This window comes from Ornithorhynchus anatinus, chromosome 18 (assembly GCF_004115215.2).
Source record: "Ornithorhynchus anatinus isolate Pmale09 chromosome 18, mOrnAna1.pri.v4, whole genome shotgun sequence".
Lineage (NCBI taxonomy): Eukaryota > Metazoa > Chordata > Mammalia > Monotremata > Ornithorhynchidae > Ornithorhynchus > Ornithorhynchus anatinus.
In genome coordinates, this window is record NC_041745.1 from 1,038,975 (window position 1) to 1,064,539 (window position 25,565).

Here is a 25,565-nt window from a genome sequence, read left to right on the forward strand (position 1 = left end):
ACTGAACTGACTGTCTTACTCGGTGCCAGAGCAGGGAGCAGTTGACGGAAGGCCAGCTTCCCTCCCTCCCCCACCGCCTGCTCCCTCGCTCCGGGTGTTGACCCACAGTCCTCTGCCGTGGACAGAGGCCGTGGTCTCAGGGCCGTTCGCACGAGGCTCACCCCTTCTCTTCCCTGGCTTGGATCGGCCCTCCGGGGGACCCGTCTGGGAAACACGGCGTGGATGCCCCGGGCAGGCGGAGATGGGTTTTAATGACCGTCGTCTCCGGGAACCGGGTGTCCTGCCGGAGCGCCGCGGATCCCTCCTGAAGCTCGGACGTCTCGGCCCGGTCCGGATGTCCCCGACCGGCCGCCGCTGGGGTCTCCGAGGGGCTCCTGCCGTGGTCACCACCGGCTGGGCCCCGGGAGGTGGGAACGGAGCCCAGGCGGCAGGACTGGTGGACGGATGGGTCAGAGATGATGGGAGAAGTGATGCCGACGTGGGGGTTGTCGGTGGAGTGAGCGGGCGCGGTCACCCTCCTGGGACCCTGTGGCCCGCGGTCTGCTTTCTGGCCAATCTGTCCCTGACCCCCTGCTCCACCGGGTCAGATGCGTGTACACAGATACGTAAAAGAGCTTCACGGTCCCGCAAGTGCCCGCCCCGGGAAAAGAAGAGACGCTGGCGGTAATCTCTCCGTGGAGAGGTTGAAGAGACATCACCCGGGGGCTTCCTCCACAGATCTCCCGTTGCCCCCCGGCCACCGAGCCTCGGGCCAAAGATGTGGGGCCTCGCCGGGCAGCCCGGGTCAGTCTCTTTTCCGGAAGATTCCACCACGCTCTCTGGCCCCAAGTGGGATCCTGTCTGTGTCCATCAGGGAAATGCCCTCCATCCTGGCCGTGGGGACTCCAGGAGCTGGGGGATGTAGGGAGTCCGCGGCTGGCGAGCCAACCGAGAGGGTGGGGGCCCTCTGCCCGTTCCCCAGGGTCCGGGCCAGTCTTCGGGACCGCCGAGTGGTCCAACACCTCAAATGTCCTTTGAGGTGAGGTGGCCCTGTCTTGGCAAGAGCCCACCGGGCCAAAACCGAAAGGTTGGCTTTGTGACCATCTCCCCCGCCGGGTGGAGAACTCCTCGAGGACGTGGTTTCAGGCTCTGGGTCCGGCCCTCTGTCCGTGGGAGGAGCCCAATACACCACTCTGCACTCGGTAGGTACCCATTACGGTGCTCTGCGGGCGGTAGGCGCCCGGTGTAGTGTTCCGCACACGGTAGGTGCTCAATAAGTACGGTCGACTGATCGGTCGGTCTCGTCCCGGAGACTGCGTGTGAGGTCCCCCTTCTCCCGGCGCGGTTCCGAGGGACCCCGGCGGGCGGCCCGGACCCCGCCGTCAGGCAAAGTATCCCCAGAGGAAGACGTTGATGGCCAGCAGGATCACGGCCTGGATGTTGCACACCACCCTCCACGGCGGCCGCTCCTCGATGCTGGTGAGTCTCTCGGCCAGCTCCGCCTTCGCCGCCGGGTCCGGCCGCGGGCCCGCTGGCCCCGGAAGCCCGCAGAGCCACGAGCAGAGAGCCCCGCAGCGGCGCCGAGGGCCGGCTGCCGGGACCCAGCCCGTGGGCGTCCCGGAGATGCGGGGGAAGGGGCGGCCCCGAGGAGAGTGGGCGGGAGAGGGGAGAAAGGAGAGAATTGTGAACGCCCACGCGGCCGGCCCCACTATCTGCCCAGTCCGGCCCCTGCCCGCCCCTGTCCCTTTTCCTGCCCGGGGCCTCACCTCCCGCCGCCGGTCTCCGCCCGCCGTCTCCCTCGGTCCCGTCCTCCCCGGCCCCGACGTGGGGGTCGCCTGTCGAGGGTCCGCCGGGTCCGTAGCTCTCCGGCTCGGCGGCGGGAACTGGGCGGTGCCGCGTCCACCACGTCAGGCGGGCCAGCTGGATGCCAAGGCCGGGGAGGGGGGGGGGGACTGTGAGCTCGTGGTGGGCGGGGAATGTGTCTGTCGTCGTATTGTACTCTCCCAAGCGCTTATTACAGTGCTTTGCACAAAGCAGGTGCTCAATAAATACGACTGAGTGAGAGGCCGGGTCTGAGGGGAGGCCGGCCGGGGGCTCCGGGACTCCTCCCCCCAACGGCCGCCTCCGGAGCCGGGGTGGGCCAGGACTGTAAACCTTTGAACAGGGAATGTCTGTTTACTGTTACATCGTACTCTCCCAAGCACTTAGTACAGTGCCCTGCGTGCAGTGAGCGCTCAAAAAGTACAACCGAATGAATGACCCCCCCCCCCCCACCGCCCGGACCGTGCGACCCCTGACCTTTTCCTCTGGGATGGGCGGGGTGCAGAGGCTGATGGCGACGATCACGATGGCCGTGAGGGCGCAGAGGAGCAGGGCGAAGTACAGATAATGGACGTCCCTGAGCACGGCCGGCCGGACGTCCTCCTCCCCGCAGGCGGGCACCGGGTACGAGAACTCCAGAACCATGCGGATCAGGCCGGCCGCCAGCCCGGACATGAGGCCCCAGAACGCTCCCTGCGGGGCAAATCAAGGCCACGGCATCTCCCTCCACCCTGTCTTGGGCCGCCCCTCCGGTGGGGTCTACCCCGCCTCCCCCGCCCCACCCCGACCATCCCCGGCATCTGTGGTAAGTCACGGAATCTCCCCGGGCCTCGGTTTCCGCGTCTGCGGAACGGGGAGAATTCTCCCTGCCTCTTTCGGATGTTGTGAGGATGAATAATAATAGCAGTCATAAACGTGGTACTCGTTCGGTGCTTACTGTGTGCCAAGCACTGTTCCGAGTGCCGGGGTAAATACAGCGGAGTCGGGTTGGACACAATCCCTGTCCCACAAGGGGCTCACAATCGATCCCCATTTTACAGATGAGGTAACTGAGGCCCAGAGAAGTGAAGTGCCTTGCCCCAGGTCACGCAGCAGATGCGGCGGAGCCGGGATTGGAACCCGGGTCCTGCTGAAGCCCAGCCCCCTCTTCTATCCATTAAGCCACGCGGCTGGGTGAGATGAATGATGAGAAAGAAAGTCCTGGGGAACGAAGCACCCAGAAGCGGGAGGGGGCGGGCTTAAGTGAGCAAATAGGCCAGAGGGCTGCCATCTGGGTCCTTTCCCGGTTGGAAACTCGGGTCCCATCAGAAGCCCGGGGGAGCGAGGTCGGAGTCGGGCCGCCGCCGCCGCGGGGCCGCCGACCAGCTCTCTCCGGCTCGGTGCCCCTCCCGACCCGTTACCGACCGGCTCAGTGACCCTGGTGGAGAAGATGGCCAGGAGGAAGAGGGCCGTGATGGGCGGTGCCAGGTAGCTGGTGATGGACTGGATGTAGTCGAAGAGCTGTCCGCTGTTGGCGCTCTGTATGATGGGAATCCAGAGGATGCTGACCACCACCAGGACCAGCACGAACACCCTGAGAGAGCAAACGCGGGTCTCGGCCGCGGGGGACGAGGAGCGGTCCGGGCTGGGTCGCCTCGCGGGGAGGGTCCGGTCGGAAGGGCGGGGGGGACAGCGTGGGGTGACTGGAGGTGACGGGGATGGAGAAGGGGGAATCGGGCCGGGGGGGGTGTCGGGCGGTCTTGATGTCTGTCTCCCCCCTCTAGACTGTAAGCTTCTTGTGGGCGGGGAGTGTGTCTGGTATATAATACTCTCCCGAATGCTTAGTACAGCGCTCTGCACAAAGTAAGTACGACTGATTGTGCTGGGTCACGAGGGGAGAGTCGGGGATGGAGGGAGTCACGGGTGTCAGTCCGGCCTGGATCGCTGAGGAGTCAGGGGTGGCGAGGGGACAGCCCGGGGGATGGGATGGTGCCCCCCAACCCCGAGGGTGGGTGCACAGAAGGGCGGCCGGCACACGGTTCCTCCAAGTATCCCGGAGGCACTGCCGGACACAGGGGCCAGCGGACTTTCTCAAGCGTCCCTGCTTTTATCTTGTGGATCTGCGGGTCTGGAACTCCATATCGCGGAAGAAAAGAGTTGGGGGGGGGGGGGGAAGGGGGAGCGATGAGCCTCCTCATCCCGCGTGGGTACGGTCGAACCACTGCTGTGGGTCTGTCCGCCTGCCTCCCACCCCCACCCGCATCGGTCCGTGGGTCCCGGGGCCGGAGCCACGTGCAAATAACGGCGCCGTCCGGAAGTTGGCACTGGGTTCGAGGAAGAAAATAATAATAATAATGACGTGGGTGTCTGTTAAGCGCTTACTATGGGCAGAGCACTGTTCCAAGCGCTGGGGGAGATACAGGGTCATCAGGTTGTCCCACGTGAGGCTCCCAGTTAATCCCCATTTTACGGACGAGGGAACTGAAATAACGAAAGGCCAACCCATTTCCGATCGCCGTCTGCAGCGCGGGCACCGTGAACCCATTTCAGATCACCGTCTGCACCGCGGGGGCCGTCCGGTCCGCACCGCCGGCACCTCCTCATCCACACCGTGGGGACTGCCCGGTCTACACCCCGGGGGCTGTCCGGGATTCACCGCGGGGGCTTCCCGTCTACACCAAGGTGCCGGGGGATGCCCGGTCTAGACCGTAGGAATCCCCTAAACCGTAAACTTCTTGCGGGCGGGGAATGTCTTGACCAACCCTGCTCTATCGTATCTCCTAGCGGCGCGGCCCTGTGGGGAGAACACGGGCCCGGGAGTCACGGGATGTGGGTTCTAATCCCGGCTCTGCCGCGTGTCTTCTGTGTGACCTTGCGCGAGCCGTTTTACTTCTCTGGGCCTCAGTTACCTCATCTGTAAAATGGGGACTAAGACTGTGAGCCCCACGGGGGTCAGGGACTCTGTCCGACCTGATCATCTTGTATCTACTCCGGCGTTTAAAACAGTGCTTGGCACGTAGTAAGTGCTTAACAGATACCACAGTTGTTCTTCTGATCCCAAGCACTACAGTACACAGTAAGCGCTCCATAAATTCTACTGATCGATCGATTGGCCTAAAGAGCGGGAACTGGCCAGTTCACCCGGTGAAGGCTGGGATCGGGGTTCCCGGAGTGGGACTCCGGGTGTCTTGGATTCGGTTGTACTCTCCCGGCGTTTAGCACAGGGTCTTGGTCCCGAATGGAGGGCTTAGACCACGCAGTCAGCCCCTGCCGCCCAGGCTGGCCTCCAGCCTCTCCCCCCTGCTGCCGACTCCCCCCTAAGAGGGACCGAGCAGACTGCAGGGACCGCCCGGGGGACGGTCCGCCACCCCCCCGGTGAGCCGACCCCGGTTTGAGAAGCGTGGGGAGGGGGCTCCGGTCAGGGTGGGGTCCCCAGCTCCCCGCCCGAGGCCGGGCCCACCTGCCCACGATCATCAGCTCCCGCTCGGAGGCCCGGCGACGGCGGCAATGCTGCCAGATGTCGATGGCGAAGAGCGTCGCGCTGCTGTTGAAGATGGAGGTGAGCGAGCTCATCAGCGCCGCCATGATCACCGCCACCATCAGCCCCCGGAGACCTGCGGGCAAAGACCGGACGATAATGATGTTAATAACGTCGGTATTTGCTAAGCGCTTACTCTGTGCGGAGCACCGTTCTAAGCGCCGGGGGAGATACAGGGTCATCGGGTCGTCCCACGTGAGGCTCCCGGTCTTAATCCCCATTTTACAGATGAGGGAACTGAGGCCCAGAGAAGTGAAGTGACTCGCCCACAGTCACACAGCTGACAAGTGGCACAGCCGGGATTCAAACCCATGACCTCTGACTCCCAGGCCCGGGCTCTTGGGACGACGGCACGCCTGGGTCGTCTGGCCCCCGCGCCCCCTCGCCCCGGCTCCCCGGCCCGGGAAAGGGGCTCACGCTGCCCCCCCGCCCCGGGACCTCCAGCCCCCGCCCACCCAGCGGGGAAAGCGTCTCACCGGTGGGCATGAGTCCCATGACCAACTTGGGGTAGGCCACGTTGGAGCAGCCGACGCGGGCGCCGCAGACCTCGGCGCAGATCTCGGGGTCCACGCAGCCCACCTCGTCTGCGGGGACGGAGGGGCACGGAGGGGGTCGGGGGAGGCCCTTCCCCGCTCCCCCGGCCACCACCCGTTCCCCAGGGGCCCCCGTCCCCCATCCTCCCCTCCCTCCATGGGTAGCGGGACCGGGGGCGGAGCACAGGGCCACCGGTTCGGAGATGGGGGTTGGAGTCCCGCCTCCGCCCCGGCCTGCGGGGTGACCTCGGGAAAATCGCCAGGCCCCTCTGGGCCTCCGGTCCTCATCTGCTAAATGGGCAGATGAGTCCCCGTCTCTCATTAACTCGTAAGGGCAGAGGGAGGTGATGACTGGGAGAAGCGGCGTGGCCTAGTGGGCAGAGCTGGGGCCTGGCAGAAGGATCTGGGTTCTGATGCCGGCTCCTACCACCGCCCATAAGTCTTGTACTTCTGGTGCAGTGGGGCTGGGCTGCACTGAATCATCCTCACTCCCCTCTTCCCGCCCCCTCGTTTCCCTCAGGCCCAGCGGATTGCGGGCTGACTTCCGTCAGCCTGGCCAAGGGCTCTGCAGATGGGGCGATAATGATAATAAGAGTAATAATACGAAGGTATTTGTTTAGCTTTTACTATGTTGCAAGCGCTGGGTTATAATCCAGTTGGAGACAGTCTCTGTCCCCCGTGGGGCTCACAGTCTCAATCCCCATTTCACAGAGGAGGGAACTGAGGCCCGGAGAGTAACAATGACGGCGTTTGTTATACTGGGTGTCGAGCCCCGTTCCAAACACCGGGGCAGATAGAACCCGATCAGGTTGGTCGCAGTGAAGTGATTGCCCAAGGCCACACAGCGACAGACGAGTGGCGGGGGAAGGATGAGAACAGAGGTCCTCCCGACTCCCGGGGCCCGCGCCCCATCCGGTCATCCCCGTCCGCCCCCACCGACCACCCCACCTCCACCCGGAGCCCCCGCGCCCAAGGCGGTCCAGACCTGGGTAGAGGGCCCGGCTGATCATGCCCGGCATGACGATAAAGAACATGGGCAGGATCTTCAAGTAGCCTCCCAGCACCGAGCCACCCTTGGCGTGAGAGAGGTTCTTGGCAGACAGCGACCTCTGGACGATGACCTGGCGGAGGGGCAGGGAAAGGCCCCCCCGGGGCAGCCACGAGGCGGGCTCAGCGGGCGGGTGCGTCTGCTCGCTTCGCCGCTCACTCCCTAGTGCCCAGTCCAGTGCTCTGCACACAGTGGACCGGCAGCTTCCGTCAGTCGGTCGTATTTAATAGCGGTATCTGTTAAGCACTCGCTATGTGTGAGGCACTGGACTAAGCGCTGGGGTGGATGCCAGCAAATGGGGTCGGACCCAGTCTCCCTCCCATGCCAGACTCACGGTCAACCCCCATTTTACAGATGAGGTAACAGGCACAGAGAAGCCAAGCGACCTGCCCACGGTCACACAGCCGACAAGCGGCGGGGCCGGGATTAGAACCCACCACCGTGCTCTATCCACCGCGCCGTGCCGAGTGCTCGCTGTGTGCAGAGCCCGGTACCAAGTGCTACGGGGAGTACAGTAAGCAGCCACGCTCCCCGCCCACGGCGACCTCACGGTCCAGAGGGGGCAAGGCGGAGCCGGAGGGCCGGGACGGTGTCCGCTCTCCGTAGCGTGCGGAGTTGGAAGGGCGGGGGCGGGTACCTGGTCAGTGCACCAGCACCAGGTGGCCAGCACGCTGAGCCCGAAGATGAGGCCCGGCCAGGGGATGTCGGCGTGGAGGGGGTCCCGCAGCATGTGGAAGGCGTCCGGGCGGGGCACGTGGCAGGTGGTGTTGGGGACCGTCACGTTGGGGACCGCCATCCTGTACCTTTCCTGGAGCCCGGGATACCCGCCCACCTCACGGAATCCTGCCCCACGCGGGAAGACCGACAGAGAGGCGGAGAGAATGCTCAGTACGCTGCTATGCACCCGGTAAGCGCTCGGTAGATATAATAATAATAATAATGTTGGTATTTGTTAAGCGCTTACTATGTGCCGAGCACTGTTCTAAGCGCTGGGGTAGACATAGGGGAATCAGCTTGTCCCACGTGGGGCTCACGGTCTTAATCCCCATTTTACAGATGAGGGAACTGAGGCCCAGAGAAGTGAAGTGACTCGCCCACGGTCACACAGCCGACAAGTGGCAGAGCTGGGATTCGAACTCATGAGCCCTGACTCCAGAGCCCAGGCTCTTTCCACTGAGCCACGCTGCTCCTTCAGATATGACTGAAGGAATGGAGTGAGAGCCCACCAGGGCCGGCCATCGGCAGAGGGACGTCTGGGAATGCTGGACTGGGATTGACAGAGCCCCATCCCTCCTTGCCCCACCCCATGCTGTGCCGACCTCCTCTGAACTAGCTGCTTCCCCCATTTTCAACCGCTCGCTCTCGGGTGACTCCTTCCCCACTGCTTTCAAACATGCTCAAGTGTTGGGGTTTTTGGGTTTTTTTAGCGTATTTGTTAAGCACTTATTATGTTCCAGGCACCCTACTAAGTGGTAGGATAAATACAGGTTAAATTGGACAGAGTCCCGGTCTCACATGGGGCTCACAGTCTTAATCCCCATTTTACAGAAGAGGTAACTGAGGCCCAGGGAAGTGATGTGACTTGCCCAAGGTCACAGAGCAGACAAGTGGCAGAACAGGGTTTAGGGCCCAGGTCCTTCTGACTCCCAGGCTCTATGCGCTGCTTCTCACGTCTCCCCTCTCCTAAAAAAATCCTCCCTTGATCCCTAGGCTCCTTCCAGTTTTCACCCTATCTCCCTCCTTCCGTTCCTCTCCAAACTCCTCGAGTGTCTGATCTTCACCCGATGCGTCCGCTTCCTCTTCTCCAACTCTCTCCTCGACCCTCTCCAATCTGGCTTCTTCATCTTCCGCTCCCCGGAAGCCGCCCTCTCTAAGCTCACCGATGATCTCCTCTTGCCCGAGAAGCGTCGCCTAGTGCATAGAACATGGATAGGGGAGTCAGAAGGACCTGGGTTCTGATCCCAGCTCCGCCACTTGTCTGCTCTGTGACCTGGGGTAAGTCACTTCACTTCTCTGTGCCTCAGTTCCCTCATCTGTAACATGGGGATTAAGCCTGTCAGCCCCACGTGGGACAGGGACTGTGTCCAACCTGATTAGCTTGCATCTACCCCAGTGCTTAGAACGGGGGCTGGCACTTGGTAGGCGCTTAACAGATACCGTAAAAAAAAAATCCAACGGCCTCTACTCCCTCCTAATCCTCCTCGACCTCTCAGCCGCCTCCGTCACTGTGGACCACCCCCTTCTCCCGGAAACGTTATCCAACCTCGGCTTCCCTGACACCGTGCTCTCCCGCTTCTCCTCCCGGCCCTCCGGTCATTCCTTTTCTAGGCTCCCCCTCGGCCTCCCGCCCCGTAACTGTGAACCCATGACTCAGAGGTCATGGGTTCGAATCCCGGCTCGGCCACTTGTCAGCTGTGTGACTTCGGGCAAGTCACTCAACTTCTCGGTGCCTCAGTTCTCTGTAAAACGGGGATTAAGACCGCGAGCGCCACGTGGGACAACCTGATTCCCCTGTGTCTACCCCAGCGCTTAGAACGGTGCTCGGCACATAGTGAGCGCTTAACAAATACCAACATTGACTGTGGGTGTCCCTAAAGGGTCAGTTCTGGGTCTCCTATTCTCCGTCTACGCGAACTCATTCGCTCCCACTGCTTCGACCACCGTCTGCGCAGGTGATTCCCCAATCTCCCTCTCCAGCCCCGACTTCTCCTCTACACCGTGAGCTCATTGTGGGCAGGACTGTGTCTACCAACTCTGTTGTCTTATCCTCTCCCAAGCGCTTAGTACATAGTAGGCGCCCAGTGAATACAATTGATTGGGTCGAGGAACAGGGGTCGGGGCTGGAGGGCGTCCTTCCTTACCCAGAAAGGTGAGAACGAGGGCTCCTCCCACCATGATGACCGTCTGCAGGGCGTCGGTGTAGATGACCGCGGTCAGCCCTCCTGCAACAGCGGTGACCGGCTGGGACAACAGGCCGGGGCCACTTGGGGGGACCCCCCCCCTTATGTGATGTGGGGTCCAGAGCCTGGACTTCCTGTCTCCTTGCTAGCCGGGGGCTCCCCCGCTCACTCCGGGGGTCACAGGAAGCGGCCGATTACGGGGGTCCCGGACCATCCCCGCCGGCGTCCGCTGGGTCTGTGAGGGGCTGTGCCCTGCTCCGGGGGGGAGAGGGCGTGAGCTCTGGGAAAATCGTTGTCCCCGGCGTTGCCCGGGCAGATTACTGTGCTGGGTGCCTCCTGAGGTAGAGTGCTGCGCTGGGCATCCGCTATGTGCAGAACACTGTGCGGTCGGCACCGTGCCGAGTTCCTACTGTGCGCTCGGTGCTCTGCTGAGTGTATAATGTGTGCTCGGTGTTATACCTGGGCCTCTGCTGTGTGGAAAGCTCTATGCTGGGTGTCCATTCATTCATTCAATAGTATTTATTGAGCGCTTACTATGTGCAGGCCACCGTACTAAGCGCTTGGAATGTACAGATCGGTAACAGAGACAGTCCCCGCCCTTGGACCGGCGCACGGTCTAATCGGGGGAGACGGACAGACAAGGACAATGGCAATACTGTGTGCAGAGCGCTGTGCTAGACACCAAGTCGGCGGGGGGGGAGGGAGGAAGCGTATGTGACACACACGAAAGTATAATCGCAATCCCTGTCCTTGAGGAGTTGGCGGTCAATTGGAGCGTCTAGCCGATCTTGACCTTGAGCCTCTAGATCTTCCACTGAGGCTCCCAGGAGGGAGGGGAGCAAGCGGACAGACGGACAGATGGGCCGGGGTGGCTCCCCCGAGGCCGGAGCCCGGCCCGACCCTCACTCACCGGCCACAGTGTAGACGGCGGTCACCACCAGTAGGATGACTGTGGACAGGTACAGGTCCCAGCCCAGGGACACCTGGATGAACAGGGCTCCGGAGAAAATGTCCGTCTGCAGACAGATGCGCCCGTTACCACCTGACCGCTCTGACCACCCCCGCCTCAAGTGCCCCCCGAAGGGGGCGGCTACTCACGGAGATCTTGGTGAAGATGTAGAGCGCGAGGGACAGGACGGACATGTAGATCTGGATCCTGTGGCCCCCGAACCGCTTTCTCAGGTACTCGGGCATCGTGACCACGCCCGCGGCGATGTAGACTGGCACGAATATCCAGCCGAGCGCCAGCAGCAACCACGTGGCCTGGAGGCGGGAGCCCGGCGACTTGGGAGGGGTGGACCCGGGAGACCGGGCCCGGCCCAGACCTCCGCAGAAAGCCGCTCGGGGAGTGGGTCTGGAGGCCCGAAGTGGCCCGGAGCTCAGGGATGTCGACTTCGGGGCTGGCAGCGGGTGGTTGTCCCTGTGTCCCCGGTTTCCCCTAACCCCACGCCCCTCACTCTGCGCTCCTGGGGTCTGGATCTGGGTGCCTGGAGTTGGGGCTGGGAGGAGGCCTGGGGTCCTGGGTCCAAACCTCCCACTAGCCTGGGCGCAGCGGCCACCCCGCCTTCCCGCTGCCCACAGGCGTGGCCCGTGGGGGGGGACGGTCCTCACGTTCCACTCGAAGCCACCGACAGCGATGCCCCCTGCAGCCCCAGTGCCCGCCAGGCCGATGAACAAGCCGCTGCCCACATTACTGGACATCAGGGATGCTCCGATCTGCAGGGTCGGGGTCGGGGGGACACCGGGTCAGCACCGATCGGACTGCGAGGGAGGGCACGGGGGTAGGACGGGGGCGGGAGACGGGGGCCGGGCTCGGGAGGCGTTGCGGGGGGAGGAATCTGGAAATCTTGCCTCCCTTTTGGACTCTGCCCGGGCTGGGAGTTGGGATAGTTTTTCTTGGACATCCCAATTCTGCGCGTACCTAAAGTAGGGACTTAGACCCCAGCAGGGGAAGAGGGATAAGGGTACTACATTTGGAAGATATTTCGCCTACGGGTGCTAAACGGTTCTCTAGTGTTTAGTGCAAAGTGCCTGACCTGCTGCCCAGGGTACAGGTAAGTCCTGGAGGCAGAGTCATTCATTTACTCGGTAGTATTTATTGGGCGCCTAGTGTGTGCTGAGCTCTTCAATCAATCGATCGATGGATTGTACTTATTGAGAGTTTCCTTTTTTTAAAAAAAAGAGGTATTTGTTAGGTGCTTACTATGTGCAAGGCACTGTACTAAGCACTGGGTTAGACACGAGTTGATCAGGTTGGACGCAGTCCACGTTTCCACGTGGGGCTCACAGTCTTAATCCCCATTTCATAGATGAGGTAATTAAGGCACAGAGAAGTGACTTGCCCAAGGTCACACAACGGACGAGTGGCAGAGCCACTTCCAGGCCGGTGCTCTAACCACTAGACCGCGCTGCTTTGCTGCGTGCGCTCTAGTCGGCATTTGGGAGAGTACAATCTAATAGAGTTGGTAGACGCAGTCCCTGCCCACTACGAGCTTTCGGTCTAAAGAACTGTACTGGACACCTACTGCGGGTACAGTGCTACTGTAGTCTCCCGAGCGCTTAGGACAGTGTTGACACAGAAAATGCAGAATAAATAAGACTGAACTGGGTGCCTGCCATGTGCAGAGCACTGTACTGAGTGTCTATTATATGCAGAGTGCTTTACCTGGGGCCCACTGGGGAGGGGTCTGCCCAGGGGGATGGCCGCCTACCCCTGGATGTGCTCTGCCTGATGGGGAGCAAGAGCGAGGAACCCTCCCAGCCCATTTTACCCCGACCCTCGACTTACGGGCCACCAGGTCATGGATCTGCCAGCCAGAAAGTAGCCCCCGACGGTCCCCCGGCTGGCCCGCAGAGACGACTGGGAAGGAAGTGACCACGAGGAGACGTTTACTCCTCCCCGACCCCTGAACCCCGACCTCTGACCCGACCCCAGCCCTCTGAGCCTTTGCGGATGCCCCGGGGAAGCAGCGTGGGGCCTCCGAGACCCTTCCGAGGCTTCCCCACCTCCTCCCGCGGCCTCCAGCTCCACCCCAGCGGTGCTGTGAGCCCCAGAACCTAGGGTCGGGGGGGCGCCGGGGGTTCCCGATGGACCCTCGTCTGGCCTGAGGGACCGAACGACCCCCGTCTGTCCATCCTGCAGGATGGGACGATCCCTGTCCCAGCCATGAGGATAGCAGACCCTCGCCCCAGTAGGCTCAGAGAGCCCACGCTCCGCCTTGTTCTCTCTGGGGCTTGGCTCCGCCGGGAGGTCCTCGGGAATTAACAGGAGAGTTGACTCGTCCATCCCCCTTTCTCCAATCTGGCAGGTCATCCCTCCCCCTCTCCCCCTTCCCCACATCCCATTCGGAGCAGAAACGTTATCAGTGCTCGGCAGAGCTAACCCAGGGGCCCGATGGCACTCCCCGCTTCCTCTCCTTCCCCTCCACCCGCCCGGGTGCCCCAGGCTCCCTGCTGCCTGTCTCCCCGGAATCCCTCCCGTTGCAGGGGGAGCCTGCACGTGTGGCGAACCCGGCCGGTGTCCTGTCCTCCCCTCCCCTACCGTCCCCTCTGCATCTTCCCCTCCCTCGCCTCCTCCCCGCCCCGCCGGGCCCCGGGCTCACCCAGACGCCAACGCCGAGGACGAAGATGAAATAGACGACAACCACTACGATGTCGTAGACGCCCAGGATGGCCTTGGGCCCCTGTGGAGCGGCCGGGGGCTCCGCCACCCTGCCCGCTGGTCCCCAGCTCATCGTGCGGGCGTCTGGGCTCCGGACTCCAGGATCTGGGTGGGCCGGGTGCTCGGTGTTCCGGCGGGCGGCCTGTCAAACTGGACTTTGAGGTGCCCTCCGCCTTTTCCTGCTGCTCCTTTAATTATTAAACCCGCCAGTCCGGTCCAATGCCGCCGGGTAATTGGAACAGGTCCGTTTGGGCAGGGAGGGGCCGGGAGGGGCCGGGAGGCAGGCGGGGCGGAGGCGGATGAGGGCTTCGTCCACACCGCCCGAATTTCCTCTGCAGGGAGTCGGGGAACCGGGTTCGAGTCCCCGCTCTGCCCCTCCCCGCGGTGCAATCTCAGGCCCGCCACTTACCCTCTCTGGGCCTCCGTTTCCTCCTCTGTACATCGACGACAAGGTGTCTGCTGCCCCGCGGGGCTACTACGAGGACAGAATGGGCCACCGGCCTGGAAGGGGCGCGGGGGCACCGTGGGTAAGGAATTTGTCTACCGCTATACTGTACTCTCCCAAGCTCTTAGTACAGTGCTCTGCACACAGTAAGCGCTCGATAGATACAATCGACTGGGAATCGTATTGGCTTTCCACCTGGACGTGGCCCCAAGTCGTCGTCGTCCCCCCCCCCCCCCCCCCCCCCCCCCCCCGTCACCCTCCCCGCCCCCAGGATGGTTTCCGGGAGGACTGGGGGTTTTGCTCAGGGAGATAGGAGGAGTGATAAGATGGCAAAGATTAGATAAAGGAGGGAGACGAATGAGCCCGGGGAACATAGCCAGCCCCCGAGGAGGCGGAAGAGGGAACGGCTTCCTGGAACGGCAGCGCGGGACGGCGGGAATCCAAGAGGCCGGCCCGGAGGAGAGGGACCCGGGGCTTCAGAGACCCTCTGGAAGGAGTCGAGCGGAGGGTTTGGCTTGTGACCGGTCTGACGGTCTTCCACTGGTAATTATAAGGGCGATTATAATAATTGTGGTATTTGTAAGTGCTTACTATGCGCCAGCCACTGTAGTAAGTGCCGGGGTGGATATGAGCAAATCGGGTTGGACGCGTGCGGGGCTCACAGTCTCGATTCTCATTTTACAGATGAGGTAACTGAGGCACGGGGAGGTGAAGTGACTTACTCAGGGTCACACGGCAGACACGTGACAGAGCCGGGATTAAAAACCCCGGGGAGTTATCTGGATGGGAGGAGGAAGAGGAGGACGAGGACAGGGCCGGGGAAAGTACGATGCCAGGAATGACTTTGCCATTGCCAGCTCTCACCCCGGGGCCTGCCAACACGCTGTGCAACCCCGGGCCAGTTCCTTAACCTCTCGGGGCCCCAGCTTCCGCCTGCGCTCTGGGATCCCGACTCTGCCATCGGCACCCACCCCCAGCCCAGCAGAAACAGGAGGGGCAACAGACCGGTGATCCTTGGAGTGAAACTCCTTCCGGGAACGTGGTGGGATCGGGATATTCCCTCCCAGAGCTTGGCGGGAAGGCAGGGGTCGGAAGCAGGCAGCTTGTTGGGGGGAAAAAAGGACACGGCGCTTACGGGGGGCCGAGGGTTGTGGGGGCCGGGGTCCTCACCCAGAAGCTCTCAGGGTGCCCCGCGAGACGGACGGACCCGGAGGGAATCCTGGAAAATGGCTGGCCTGTGCATTTTGTGAAGACCACGGCGGCTACCAGGGCCCGCTGGATCCTTCTGTGCTGCAGTCACTGTGACCTCTCCCTCTGACCCCCTCCCCGTTGCCCTCTTCGCCCCTGCCCTCCCCAAGTACCCCACCCAAGCCCCCGCGTGGCCTGGTGGAAAGAGCGCGGACCCGAGAGGCCGAGGCCCCGGGTTCCAATCCGGCCTCCGCCACTGGTGCGCTGTGGGACCCCGGGCGAATCGCTTGGCTCCTCTGGGCCTCGGGTAGCTCATCTGGAAAAGGAGGGTTGAAACTCTGAGCCCCACGTGGGACGGGGACTGGGGCCAACCCCATCTGCTTCGATCCAGCCCAGCGTTTAGTACAGTGTCCGTTAGGGAGCCCTGAACAAATACCACGGGACGAAGCCCAGGAGAGGAGGACTGGCGGGCCGGAGCGATGTGGGGGATGGCCACCAGGGGGCGGGAGATGACCATCCAACAGCACGGAAAGCACAATGTCTAGGGCCAAATGGGTAATAATAATAATAATGTTGGTATCTGTTAAGCGCTTACTATGTGCAGAGCACTGTTCTAAGCGCCGGGGGAGTTCCAGGGTCATCAGGTTGTCCCACGTGAGGCTCCCAGTCTTCATCCCCATTTTCCAGATGAGGTCACCGAGGCACAGAGAATAATGTTGGTATTTGTTAAGCGCTTACTATGTGCCGAGCACCGTTCTAAGCGCTGGGGTAGACACAGGGGAATCAGGTTGTCCCACGTGGGGCTCCCAGTCTTCATCCCCATTTTACAGAGGAGGGAACCGAGGCACAGAGGAAGCGAAGTGACTCGCCCAAAGTCACACAGCTGACAAGTGGCCGAGCCGGGATTCGAACCCGTGAACTCTGACTCCAAAGCCCGTGCTCTTTCCACTGAGCCACGCTGCTTCTCAGCAGCAGAGAAGCAAAGTGACTTGCCCACGGTCACACAGCTGACAAGTGGCAGAGCCGGGTTCGCCTTGCAACCACCTGCCCTCCGGCCTTCACCCACCCCCTGCGGCCCTGCCCACCTGGGATCATCCATTCACTCAGTAGTACTGATTGAGCGCTTACTCTGTGCAGAGCACTGGACTAAGCGCTCGGAACGGACGATTCGGCTGCGGATAGAGACCATCCCCGCCCAACGACGGGCTCACAGTCTAATCCGAGGAGACACGGACAGAAACAAGACAACCTAATCACGATAAATAGAATCAAGGGGATGTGCACGGGCCTGGGAGTCAGGGGTCATGGGTTCGAATCCCCGGTCTGCCACTTGTCAGCTGGGTGACTTCGCTTCTCTGGGCCTCAGCTACCTTATCGGTCAAATGGGGAGGAAGACAGGGAGCCTCACGTGGGACAACCTGATTACGCTGTATCTCCCCCAGCGCTTAGAACGGTGCTCTGCACATAGTGAGCGCTTAACAGATACCAACGTTATTATTATTAACAAAATAAAGAGGGTAATCAAAATATATACAAATGAGCACAGTGCTGTCACCGCGCCCGCTCCAGGCAGTGCCGCCGCAGCTCGAGATGGACAGGCCAGACCAGAGTGGGGGCCAGCAGGGCTACCAGAGGGTACGGAGGAAGCGGCGTGGTCCGATGGATAATAACAATAACGGTGTTGGTATTTGTTAAGCGCTTACTATGTGCCAAGCACTGTTCCAACCGCTGGGGTAGATACAAGGTCATCAGGTTGTCCCACATAGGGCTCACGGTCTTCATCCCCATTTTACTACAGAGGAGGGAACTGAGGCGCAGAGAAGCTGAGTGACTTGCCCAAAGTCACACAGCTGACAAGCGGCAGGGCTGGGATTAGAACCCACGACCGCTGGCTCCCAAGCCCGGGCTCTATCCGCTGAGCCACGCTGCTTCTCTTAGAGCACGGGGCTGGGAGTCAGAAGGACGTGTGCTCTAATCCCGGCTCTGCCACTTTTCTGTTGCGTGACCTTGGGCAAGTCACTGCACTTCTCTGGGGCTCAGTTACCTCATCCGTAAAATGGGGGTTGAGACTGAACCCCATGTGGGACAGGGACCGTGTCCAACCTGATGTACTTGTATCTACCCCAGCGCTTAGAACAGCGCCTGGCACATAGTAAGTGCTTAACAAGTACCATAATTATTATTATTCTTCTTACAGGGTGCTGGAACGGCTTCGGGACTGATGACTGAGGCCTGCACAGACACAGGACGAGGGGGACAGAACCAGAAAGGGGGGAGACAGGATGAATGGAGCGTTGCCGTTCCCCCAATTCCTCCCTGTCCAGGTAAGGGGCTCCCCACTACGGCTGGAGCCGGGGAGGGTCACAACCAACAAGAGGAAACCTGTCTTCCCCCAGTGGGGGTGAGCGCAGGGAAACCGTTCACGCAGGGAGCCGGGCAACCAGAAACACCCGCAGGTCAAGGGGTTTTGGACAGATCGGCGGGTGAGCATCCGTGCTGGGTCTCTGGGAGAGAGTCAGGGCGTTGGACGGTCCATGCCGGATCACCGGAGAGAAGCGGGGAGGGAGAGGGGAGCATCAGGGATGTGGGACGGTCTGTGATGGGTCACTGGGGGCGAGTCAGGGGAAGCGATAGTAGGGGAGGGGTTTTGAAGGCCAGAGTTGGACGTGGACCGGAATCGAGACCGGGAGATGAACCAGGGATTGGATCGGGAGCACAGGCGGTGGTGGGAGTGAGCGAGAACAGGATGGGGCAGAGCGGCAGCGGAGGGTGGACACCAGTGGTTATGGAGCGGAGGTGGACCCAGGATGGGGCGGAGAGTCAGTAGCGGGGTTGACTGACGGAGGCCTGCAATAGGGAGCCACCTGCCCGGCCCCAGTAGCCCCTTCCCTTCCTCCCTCCCTTCCTCCATCTTGGGGCTGCCAGGCCTGCTCAGCTCAGCACCGAATACGTCTGCGTGTCCGTGTGCGCACGCGCTTGAGCCTGTATGTGTGCATCGGTGTGTGCACCTTGGTGAGATCCTTCCTTGCGCTGGGTGACTCACTGTCAGCGCGTGTGTCTCTGTCTCTGTATTTGTGCGACACTGTCCCACGGTATGGGTGACGCGATGACACCGCGCATGTGTACACGGGGGTTGCATGTGTGTTTGCAGGTCTGAGTGGGCCTGGGTGTCTGCGGTTCTTTCCTGTGATGTGATTGACACACCAACGGCGTGCCTGCGTGTGCGTGTGTCTCTCCCCCTGTGGTGTGATTGACACATCCACAGTGTGTATCTCTGTGCGTGCCTGTGTGTATGTGCCTACCCCGTGGTGTGATTGACATAACCACAGTGTGCATTTGTGGGCGTGTGTGCGTATACCTCCCCCGTGGTGTAGGTGTCTGTTTCCCTCCCCGAGGACTCCCGGCAGTCCGGGGGCAGAGCTGGAACTGGAACCCAAGTCTCCCAACTTCCAGCCGCCCGCCTCACCCACCGGGCCGCCCTGCCTCCCTTACAGGAGCCGACGCGGCCGAGAGGGTCTGGGGGGGGGGCGGCGACGGGGTGGGGCCCCTCTCTGGCCGCCCCCCTCCCGGTGTTCCGGGCGGCCCTCTCCCCGCGTCGGGCCGATTCCCCGTGAAAGGCCACGCACAAGCTGGGCCCGTGTTTGCTTTCCCTCGGTCACTGGCCGCCCGATTCCAACGGGGGAGATTCACCGCAATAAGTCGTGTTTGTGCAGCTGTTACTGGGCCGCCCCTAGTGGGTTCTGGGAGCCCGGGACGGGGGTCGGGGGAGGATTGGAGGGGAGCTGAGTCGGGAGAGGGGTGGGCTGGACTGGGAGACGCTCTGGGGAAGGATGCGGGGGTGATGGGGAGGGAGGTGAAGAGGGACGGGAGTCTTCGCATGGGCAGTGAATCGCATTTACTGAGCGCTCACTGTGTGCAGAGCATTGTATTAAGCGCTTGGGAGCGTACAGTATAGCAGACACATCCCCTGCCCACAGCAAGCTCACAGTCCAGAGGGGGAGACAGTTATTTTATTAATCAAAATAACTGAGGGGAGGCAGTGTGGCCCAGGGAAAAGCATGTGAGTCTGGGAGTCAGGAGACCAGGGTCTGCTGGTGAGTCCTTAATTCCTCTAAGCCTCTATTTCCTCATCTGTAAAATAGGAATTTGGTCCCCGTCTGCCTCCCCTTTGCACTCTGAGCCCCATGTGAGGCAAGGACTGTGTCCAACCTGATTATCTGGTATCTAGCCCAGTGGTAAGTACAGTGCGTAGCACACAGTCAGCACCTGACAAGCACGGGAAGCGGCGTGGCCTAGTGGATAGAGCAAGGGCCTGGGAGTCACAGGGACCTGGTTTCTAACCCCAGCTCTGCCACTTGTGTGCTGAGGAACCGTGGGAAAGTCTCTTCACCTCTCTGGGCCTCAGTTATCTGTAAAATGGGCCCCCCGGGGGACAGGAGCTGCATCCAACCTGGTCAGCTTGTATCTATCCCTGTGCTTAGTACAGTGCCTGGCACATAGTAAGCACTTAACAAATACCATAAAAAACCAGTTATTGATATTCTTACTACTCATTGCCTAATAAGATCGGTAGGAGCCCTAGGATGGACAGCTATACCACAGAGTGAGAGAACAGATGTAAATAATAGCCCGGGACTAATTGAAAAAGTACCGACCAGAGAGACCCCCTAAATCAAAAACAGGCAGGGGTGGTGAGTCCTTTCAGGGGATTTGGACCAGAGGGGAGCCCTCCTTGATAGGTGGATAAAGGAGGGTGCAGCAGACACCCCAACCTTCTGACCTGCAAACGTGATCCGACTTACTACGTGCCAAGCCCTGTTCTAAACGCTGGGGTGGATACCGGCTAATCAGCTTGGACACGGTCCCTGTCCCACATGGGGGTTACAGTCTTAATCCCCATTTTACAGGTGAGGCACAGAGAACTCGAGTGACTTGCCCAGGGTCACACAGCAGACAGGTGGCTGCACTGAGCTCTGGGGCGGAATGCGCAGGTGGGAATTAGACACGGTCCCCAAGTACCGTGCTAAAATCCAGGGTAGACGCAAAGTCGTCAGCTCATTCCTGGCAGTTTTGCTACCTCACTGTGAGGCAGGATGGTTTAGGCCCCAAAGGGATGGGTAAGGGAATGGGCAGCCAGCAGGTGGAGAGTGATGTTGGACGAGTGGGAGGAGGAAGAAGAGAAGGGGAGGAGGAGAAGGACAAGGAGGGTGAGGAGGAGGAGGAAGAGAAGGAATTATCTTTTGCCAGGCCTGGTAGGATCGAGAGAGCAGCATTGGGTTGGGGAGTGGGCTAGGGGGGACGACTCCAGGCCCGCGATGCAGCCAATGACGGGGAAAGCCCCTTTCCCGGCCCATAAAAGATGGGGAGTCCAAGGAAAGAAAAAAAGGAAGGAGCTGAGGCAGAAAAACGAGCCCGTCTTCTCCTCATCGGGGACCTTGCAGCGGCCGTTAATTCAGGCTCTTCATAAAGGAGCCAGTGTATGAAGAAAACCCATCCAAGTCACCTGGCTTCAAAACAGAAAAACAAGGCCGGGCTCCAAGAGTTGGCGTGTTCTGTTGGAGAAGATGACGGGATTCCCCCCTCCCCCGGGCCCTTTCCTCAGTGGCCCCCGTCTCCCTCTCTCTGGGGAGAATCAATCACGCCCTCGTCAGTGGTATTCGTCGAATGCTTTCCCCGCGCAGAGCACTGTAGGGGCACTCGAGAGAGTATAATCCAATTAGTAGACGTGGTCCCTGCCCTCCGTGTGCAGAGCACTGTACCGAACAGGTGGGAGAGTACAGGGGAGTTAATAGATGTGATTCCTGCAAGTGCTGGGGCGGATACCAGCAAATCAGGTTGGACACAGTCTGTCCCACAAGGGGCTCACAGTCTCAATTCCCATTTTGCAGAGGAGGAAACCGAGGCCCAGAGAAGTGAAGTGATTTGCCCAAGATCACACAGCAGACAAGGGGCCAAGCCGGGATTAGAACCCAGGACCTTTGACTCCCAGACCCATGTTCCACCCACCGTGCCACGCTGCTTCTCATCGATCGTAAGCTCACTGTGGGCAGGGAATGTGTTTATCGACTGTGTTAGAGTGTACTCTCCCAAGCGCTTAGTACAGTACTCTGCACACAGTAAGTGCTCAATAAATACCATTGATCGGTTGACTGACTGGCATCAGAGACCCAGATAACGTGAGCCCAAACTGGGGTCAGCCCCTTGCGATAAACACCTGGGGGGATTCGGGAAGGGGAAGACTTGTCTGTAAGCTTATCACGGTCAGGGACCGTGTCTACCAGCTCTGCTGTGCTGAGCGCAGCGTCCTGCACGTAGTAAGTGCTCAATAAATACCACTGATTGACGGGGAGTGAGGGTCAGAGAGTGTAGGTGACTTGCCCAAGTTCACAGGGCAGGTCAGGCCAGGCCAGGATTAGAACTCTGCTGTCCTGACTCCCAGCCCCGGGCTCTGTCTTCTGGGCCACCATTTCGCAGCTTCTGTCACGGACTTTGGGTTTGTGTGTGGGGACGGTCGTTTATTCATTCATTCATTCACTCAATCATATTTATTGAGCGCTTGCTACCTGCAAAAGCACTGTACTAAGCGCTTGGGAGAATACAATATAACACATTCCTTCCCCACAACAAGCTGACAGTCTAGAGGGGGAGTCAGGCATTAATAGAAATAAATAAATTACAGTCCCATCTGTCCACTCGACCGTCCACTCCCCCGCGAGGCTCTGGCCTGTCCCCCAGGACTCCGGGCCTCTTGGCCACCCACCGCCCCGACTCCCGCCGAGTGGGGCTCCCTCCCCGTGGCTCGCCTGTGTGCGTGCCTGGCCGTTTCCCTCCCTGTACGCATTTGCTTCTAGTTGGCTCACGTCCAGGCGACGTCCGTTGGTCGGTGTGAAGTTTTCCCATTTCTGGCCTTTCTTTTCAGTTTTCTTCTGGCCCCAGGGAAGATTTCACAACGTCCCCGGCAACCCGGCCCGAGCCCCGCCACCACCGCGGCCCCCGGACCTCCCGGACGGCCTGCCCCCCCATTCTGAGAACTCGGCGGGGGGGTTCCGGGTGGCCGTCTGCACCCGCAGAACTCCCACCCCGTGGCCCTCCCCGGGTGCCACCTCCTCTGGGGAGGCACCCCGGATTGGGCTTCGGTGGCCTGGGCGCCCCGACCCCTCAGGGCCTGCTGGCAGTGGGTTCTATGGGTCAAGTTGACTCTCAGGTGTGGAGGGTGGTCATTGCAGCTGGACACCTGCTGCCTCCGGGGAGATGGACTGGTCGCTGGGCTGGACACTGGGCTAGACGCTGACCGCCTACGGGAACCGAGTTGGAAAGCGATCTAGACACCGGCTGCCCAAGGGGAACTGGACTGGGTGCTGGGCTGGACACTGGATTAGACACCGCCCCCGGAGAGCTGAGTCGGGCACCGGGCTAGACACGGACTGCCCACGGAGATCTGGACTGTGTGGGCACAGTGAATCTGTACTTGGAAGGGGACCCACTCTGAGCCAAGCACTGGGCTCACCTGAGGGGTGGGCGCAGGATAATCAGGACGGACCCAGTCCCTGTCCCCCACGGGCTCACGGTCTGAGGACCGGTATTTCATCCCCATTATTCGTTCATTCAGTCAGTAGTATTTACTGAGCGCTTACTGTGTGCAGAGCACTGTACTAAGCGCTTGGAATGTACGATTCGGCAGCAGATAGAGACAATCCCTGCCCAGTGACCGGCTTACAGTCTAACTGGGGGTGAGAGTCGGACAAAAACAAAACAAGACGTTGTACGGAGGAGGAGATGGGGGCCCAGAGAGGTGAAGCGACTCACCCAAGATCACACAGCAGCCTGGGGGAGCGGGGGGGGCATAGCTGGGATTAGAACCAGGGTCTCTCGCCTCTCTCTGAGGCACACTGCCTCCTCTGCGAAGCAAGTTTAGGACAAGCTCTCAGGCCTTATTTATTGCTTCCCCAAGTAGCAAGCCCGACCCAGCCCCCTAACTCTTTGGCCTGGGATATTATCTCCCATAATTCACCCCCCGCCCCTCTCTTAAGCAGAGAGGAGAGATCTATGGGTGTCATAATGTCTCATCATTGTATATCCTATAACCCTGGGCTGTAAACTCTACCGGTCAATGATTAATTAGCCCAAGATAAACAGAGTTAATTTTCTTCCCGGATAGAGCTAATTACAACCCTGTTTGCTTTGCAGAACATGGATTTACTGTCTCAGACACAAATCGTTTTCTTGGAGAAGACTGTTTGTTTAAAAGCGGGAGAGAAATCCCTCCCTGGGAAGCCACCAGCTCCAGACTTTTTCCAGATTCATACCCGGTTTCCCTGTGAGATGACAGGGACGTGTCTCCTGACTCCGTTGTATTGTACTCTCCCAAGCTCTGCGCACAGTAAGTGCTCAATAAATACCACTGGCTTTATTTTAATGGTAGCTAAGTGCTTGCATTGTGCCAGGCACTGGATTTAGCGCTGGAATAGATACAAGCTAATCGGGTTGGACACAGTCCCTGTCCCACGTGGGAATCACTCTTAATCCCCATTTTACAGACGAGGTAACCGAGGCACCAAAAAGTTAAGCGACCTGTCCAAGATCGCGCCGCAAGCAAGTGGCGGAGCCGGGCGTAGAACCCAGGTTCTCGGACTCCCAGGCATGGGCTCTAACCACTAGACCACACCGCTCTCTGATTGCTTGATTGCTTGATTGATTGATTGATGAAGATTTCAAGCCCTGCCTGTCTCAAGCCTCTTTTCTGGCCTTTTTTCCCCTCCTGTGACTGCAGCGCTGGCCCTGCTCCCGCCCAGACCCTCCCACCAGAGCTGCCGTAGCTGCAGACCCCCAACACCCCTCCCACCAGTCTCCAGCTTCTGCTTATGTTCGTCTGGGAGAGCACTGTGGCTCCCACACTCTGTGCCTGCCTCTCTCCCCAATTTTTTTAAAATGGTATTTATTAAGCGCTACGTGCCAGGCACTGTACTATGCGCTGGGGTAGATACAAACCAATCAGGTTGGACACAGTCCCTGCTCCACATGGGACTCACAGCCTTAATCCCCATTTTACAGATGAGGGAACTGAGGCACAGAGAAGTCGAGTGACTTGTCACACAAGTGGCAGAGCTGGGATTAGACCCCAAATCCTACTGACTACCAGATCCGGGCTCTTATCTACTAGCGCTCTGCTTCTCTGTCATACTGTACACTCCCAAGCCCTTAGAACAATGCTCTGCGCACCGTCAGCGCTCAATAAATGCTACTGGCTTATTTTGGTGAAACGACTCGCCCGAGGTCACACAGCAGACGAGTGGCGGAGGTCAGGATTAGAATCCGGGTCCTTCTGACTCCCAGGTCCGAGCTCTATCGACTAGGCCATGCTGGTTCTTTAAAAGCCTCTCCCACTCCCCCCAACTCTCCCCTCCCAGGACCCAGGAACTGGAATTCCCCCGGGGCAGGGGGACCAAGTGGTTTCTGTCACTCCCTCTCTGAGAAGCTGGCACGTTTCCTGGGGAGGCGGAGGGGGCGGGAGGTCGGGGAGGCTGCAATTCCGAAGGTTTGACCATTTTGGTGAAGGATCTACTAAGGCCTCAATAAATACAATTGATTGATTGAATCGTTTAGGGCTTAACGTCCTTAACCCCCTTCTCTCCACTCCACCAGGCATCATTCCAGTTCAGAGGGCAGAGAGAGATGGGGACGGTGACGAGGAGAGAGAGAGAGAGCCTGAGAGAGAGGAAGAGCCAGACAGAGACAGCTAGAGCAACGAGAAGAGTCAGACAGAGAAAAAGTCAGGAGAGAAGAAACAGAGACAGAGAAAGAGTGTGAGAGAGGCAGAGAGAAAAAGTCAGGGGAAAAGAGGCAGAGACTAAGAGAGGGACAGAAAGAGAAAGACAGGAAGGGAGAGAGAAAGAACGAGAGCGACAGAGAGAACAAGTCAGGGGAAAAGACACAGAGACAGAGAGACAGGAAGAGATAGAGGGGGAGAGGCCGAGAGAAAAAGTCAGGAAAAAAGAGACAGAGATGGGGAAAGAGCCAGAGGGAGACAGAGGGTTGTGGGGGTTGAGATGAGAGTGAGAGGTGGGTGGGAGGTGAGGGGTAAGAAAGACATATTAAAGTCCCCCACCGAGGCTGTGCCAAGAGGTGCTGATCAGCGTTATTATTCTTCTGAGGATTTTTTTTCCCTCCTTTTGGACGTGAGAGAGCCATTTTTCCCAAACGGGCCAGGCGAGCTGTGACCGGAGGAAAGCAGGAAGCCAAAAACAACATCCCTGGTTTCCACCAGGATGGCAGGAGAAGGGAGGGGTGGGGTGGGATGGAGCCAGAGCAGCCTTTGTGTCTGACTCTATGCCCTACAGTCATGACTCTACAGTCCTCTAGATTTTAAACTCGTCGTGGGCAGGGAACGTATCTGTTATATTGTTATATTGTGCTGTCCCAAGGGCTTGGTAAGGTGCTCTGCACGCAGTAAGCACTCAATAAAGATGATTGATT

At 60.0% G+C, this 25,565-nt stretch overlaps 1 protein-coding gene and 1 long non-coding RNA gene across 2 annotated transcripts; one reads left to right on the forward strand and one right to left on the reverse strand.

Annotated features, from left to right (window-relative positions):
* Positions 1-1,361: 1,361 nt before the first annotated feature.
* On the reverse strand, positions 1,362-13,624 carry SLC5A9 (solute carrier family 5 member 9). The gene is made up of 14 exons (XM_039914714.1): positions 13,401-13,624; positions 12,587-12,658; positions 11,410-11,514; positions 10,897-11,061; positions 10,709-10,814; positions 9,760-9,840; positions 7,536-7,741; positions 6,836-6,971; positions 5,794-5,901; positions 5,240-5,393; positions 3,205-3,373; positions 2,278-2,493; positions 1,746-1,899; positions 1,362-1,510 (listed from the first exon to the last, which is right to left on the reverse strand). Exons 1-14 carry the CDS (start codon positions 13,530-13,532, stop codon positions 1,362-1,364), a joined length of 1,953 nt encoding a protein of 650 aa, XP_039770648.1. The 5' UTR covers positions 13,533-13,624.
* A 170-nt stretch (positions 13,625-13,794) lies between these two features.
* On the forward strand, positions 13,795-23,502 carry LOC114805476. Its single transcript, XR_003753450.1, has 3 exons — positions 13,795-13,986; positions 17,290-17,416; positions 23,280-23,502. It is a non-coding gene; the product is annotated as an uncharacterized LOC114805476 (long non-coding RNA).
* The last annotated feature ends 2,063 nt before the right edge of the window (positions 23,503-25,565 follow it).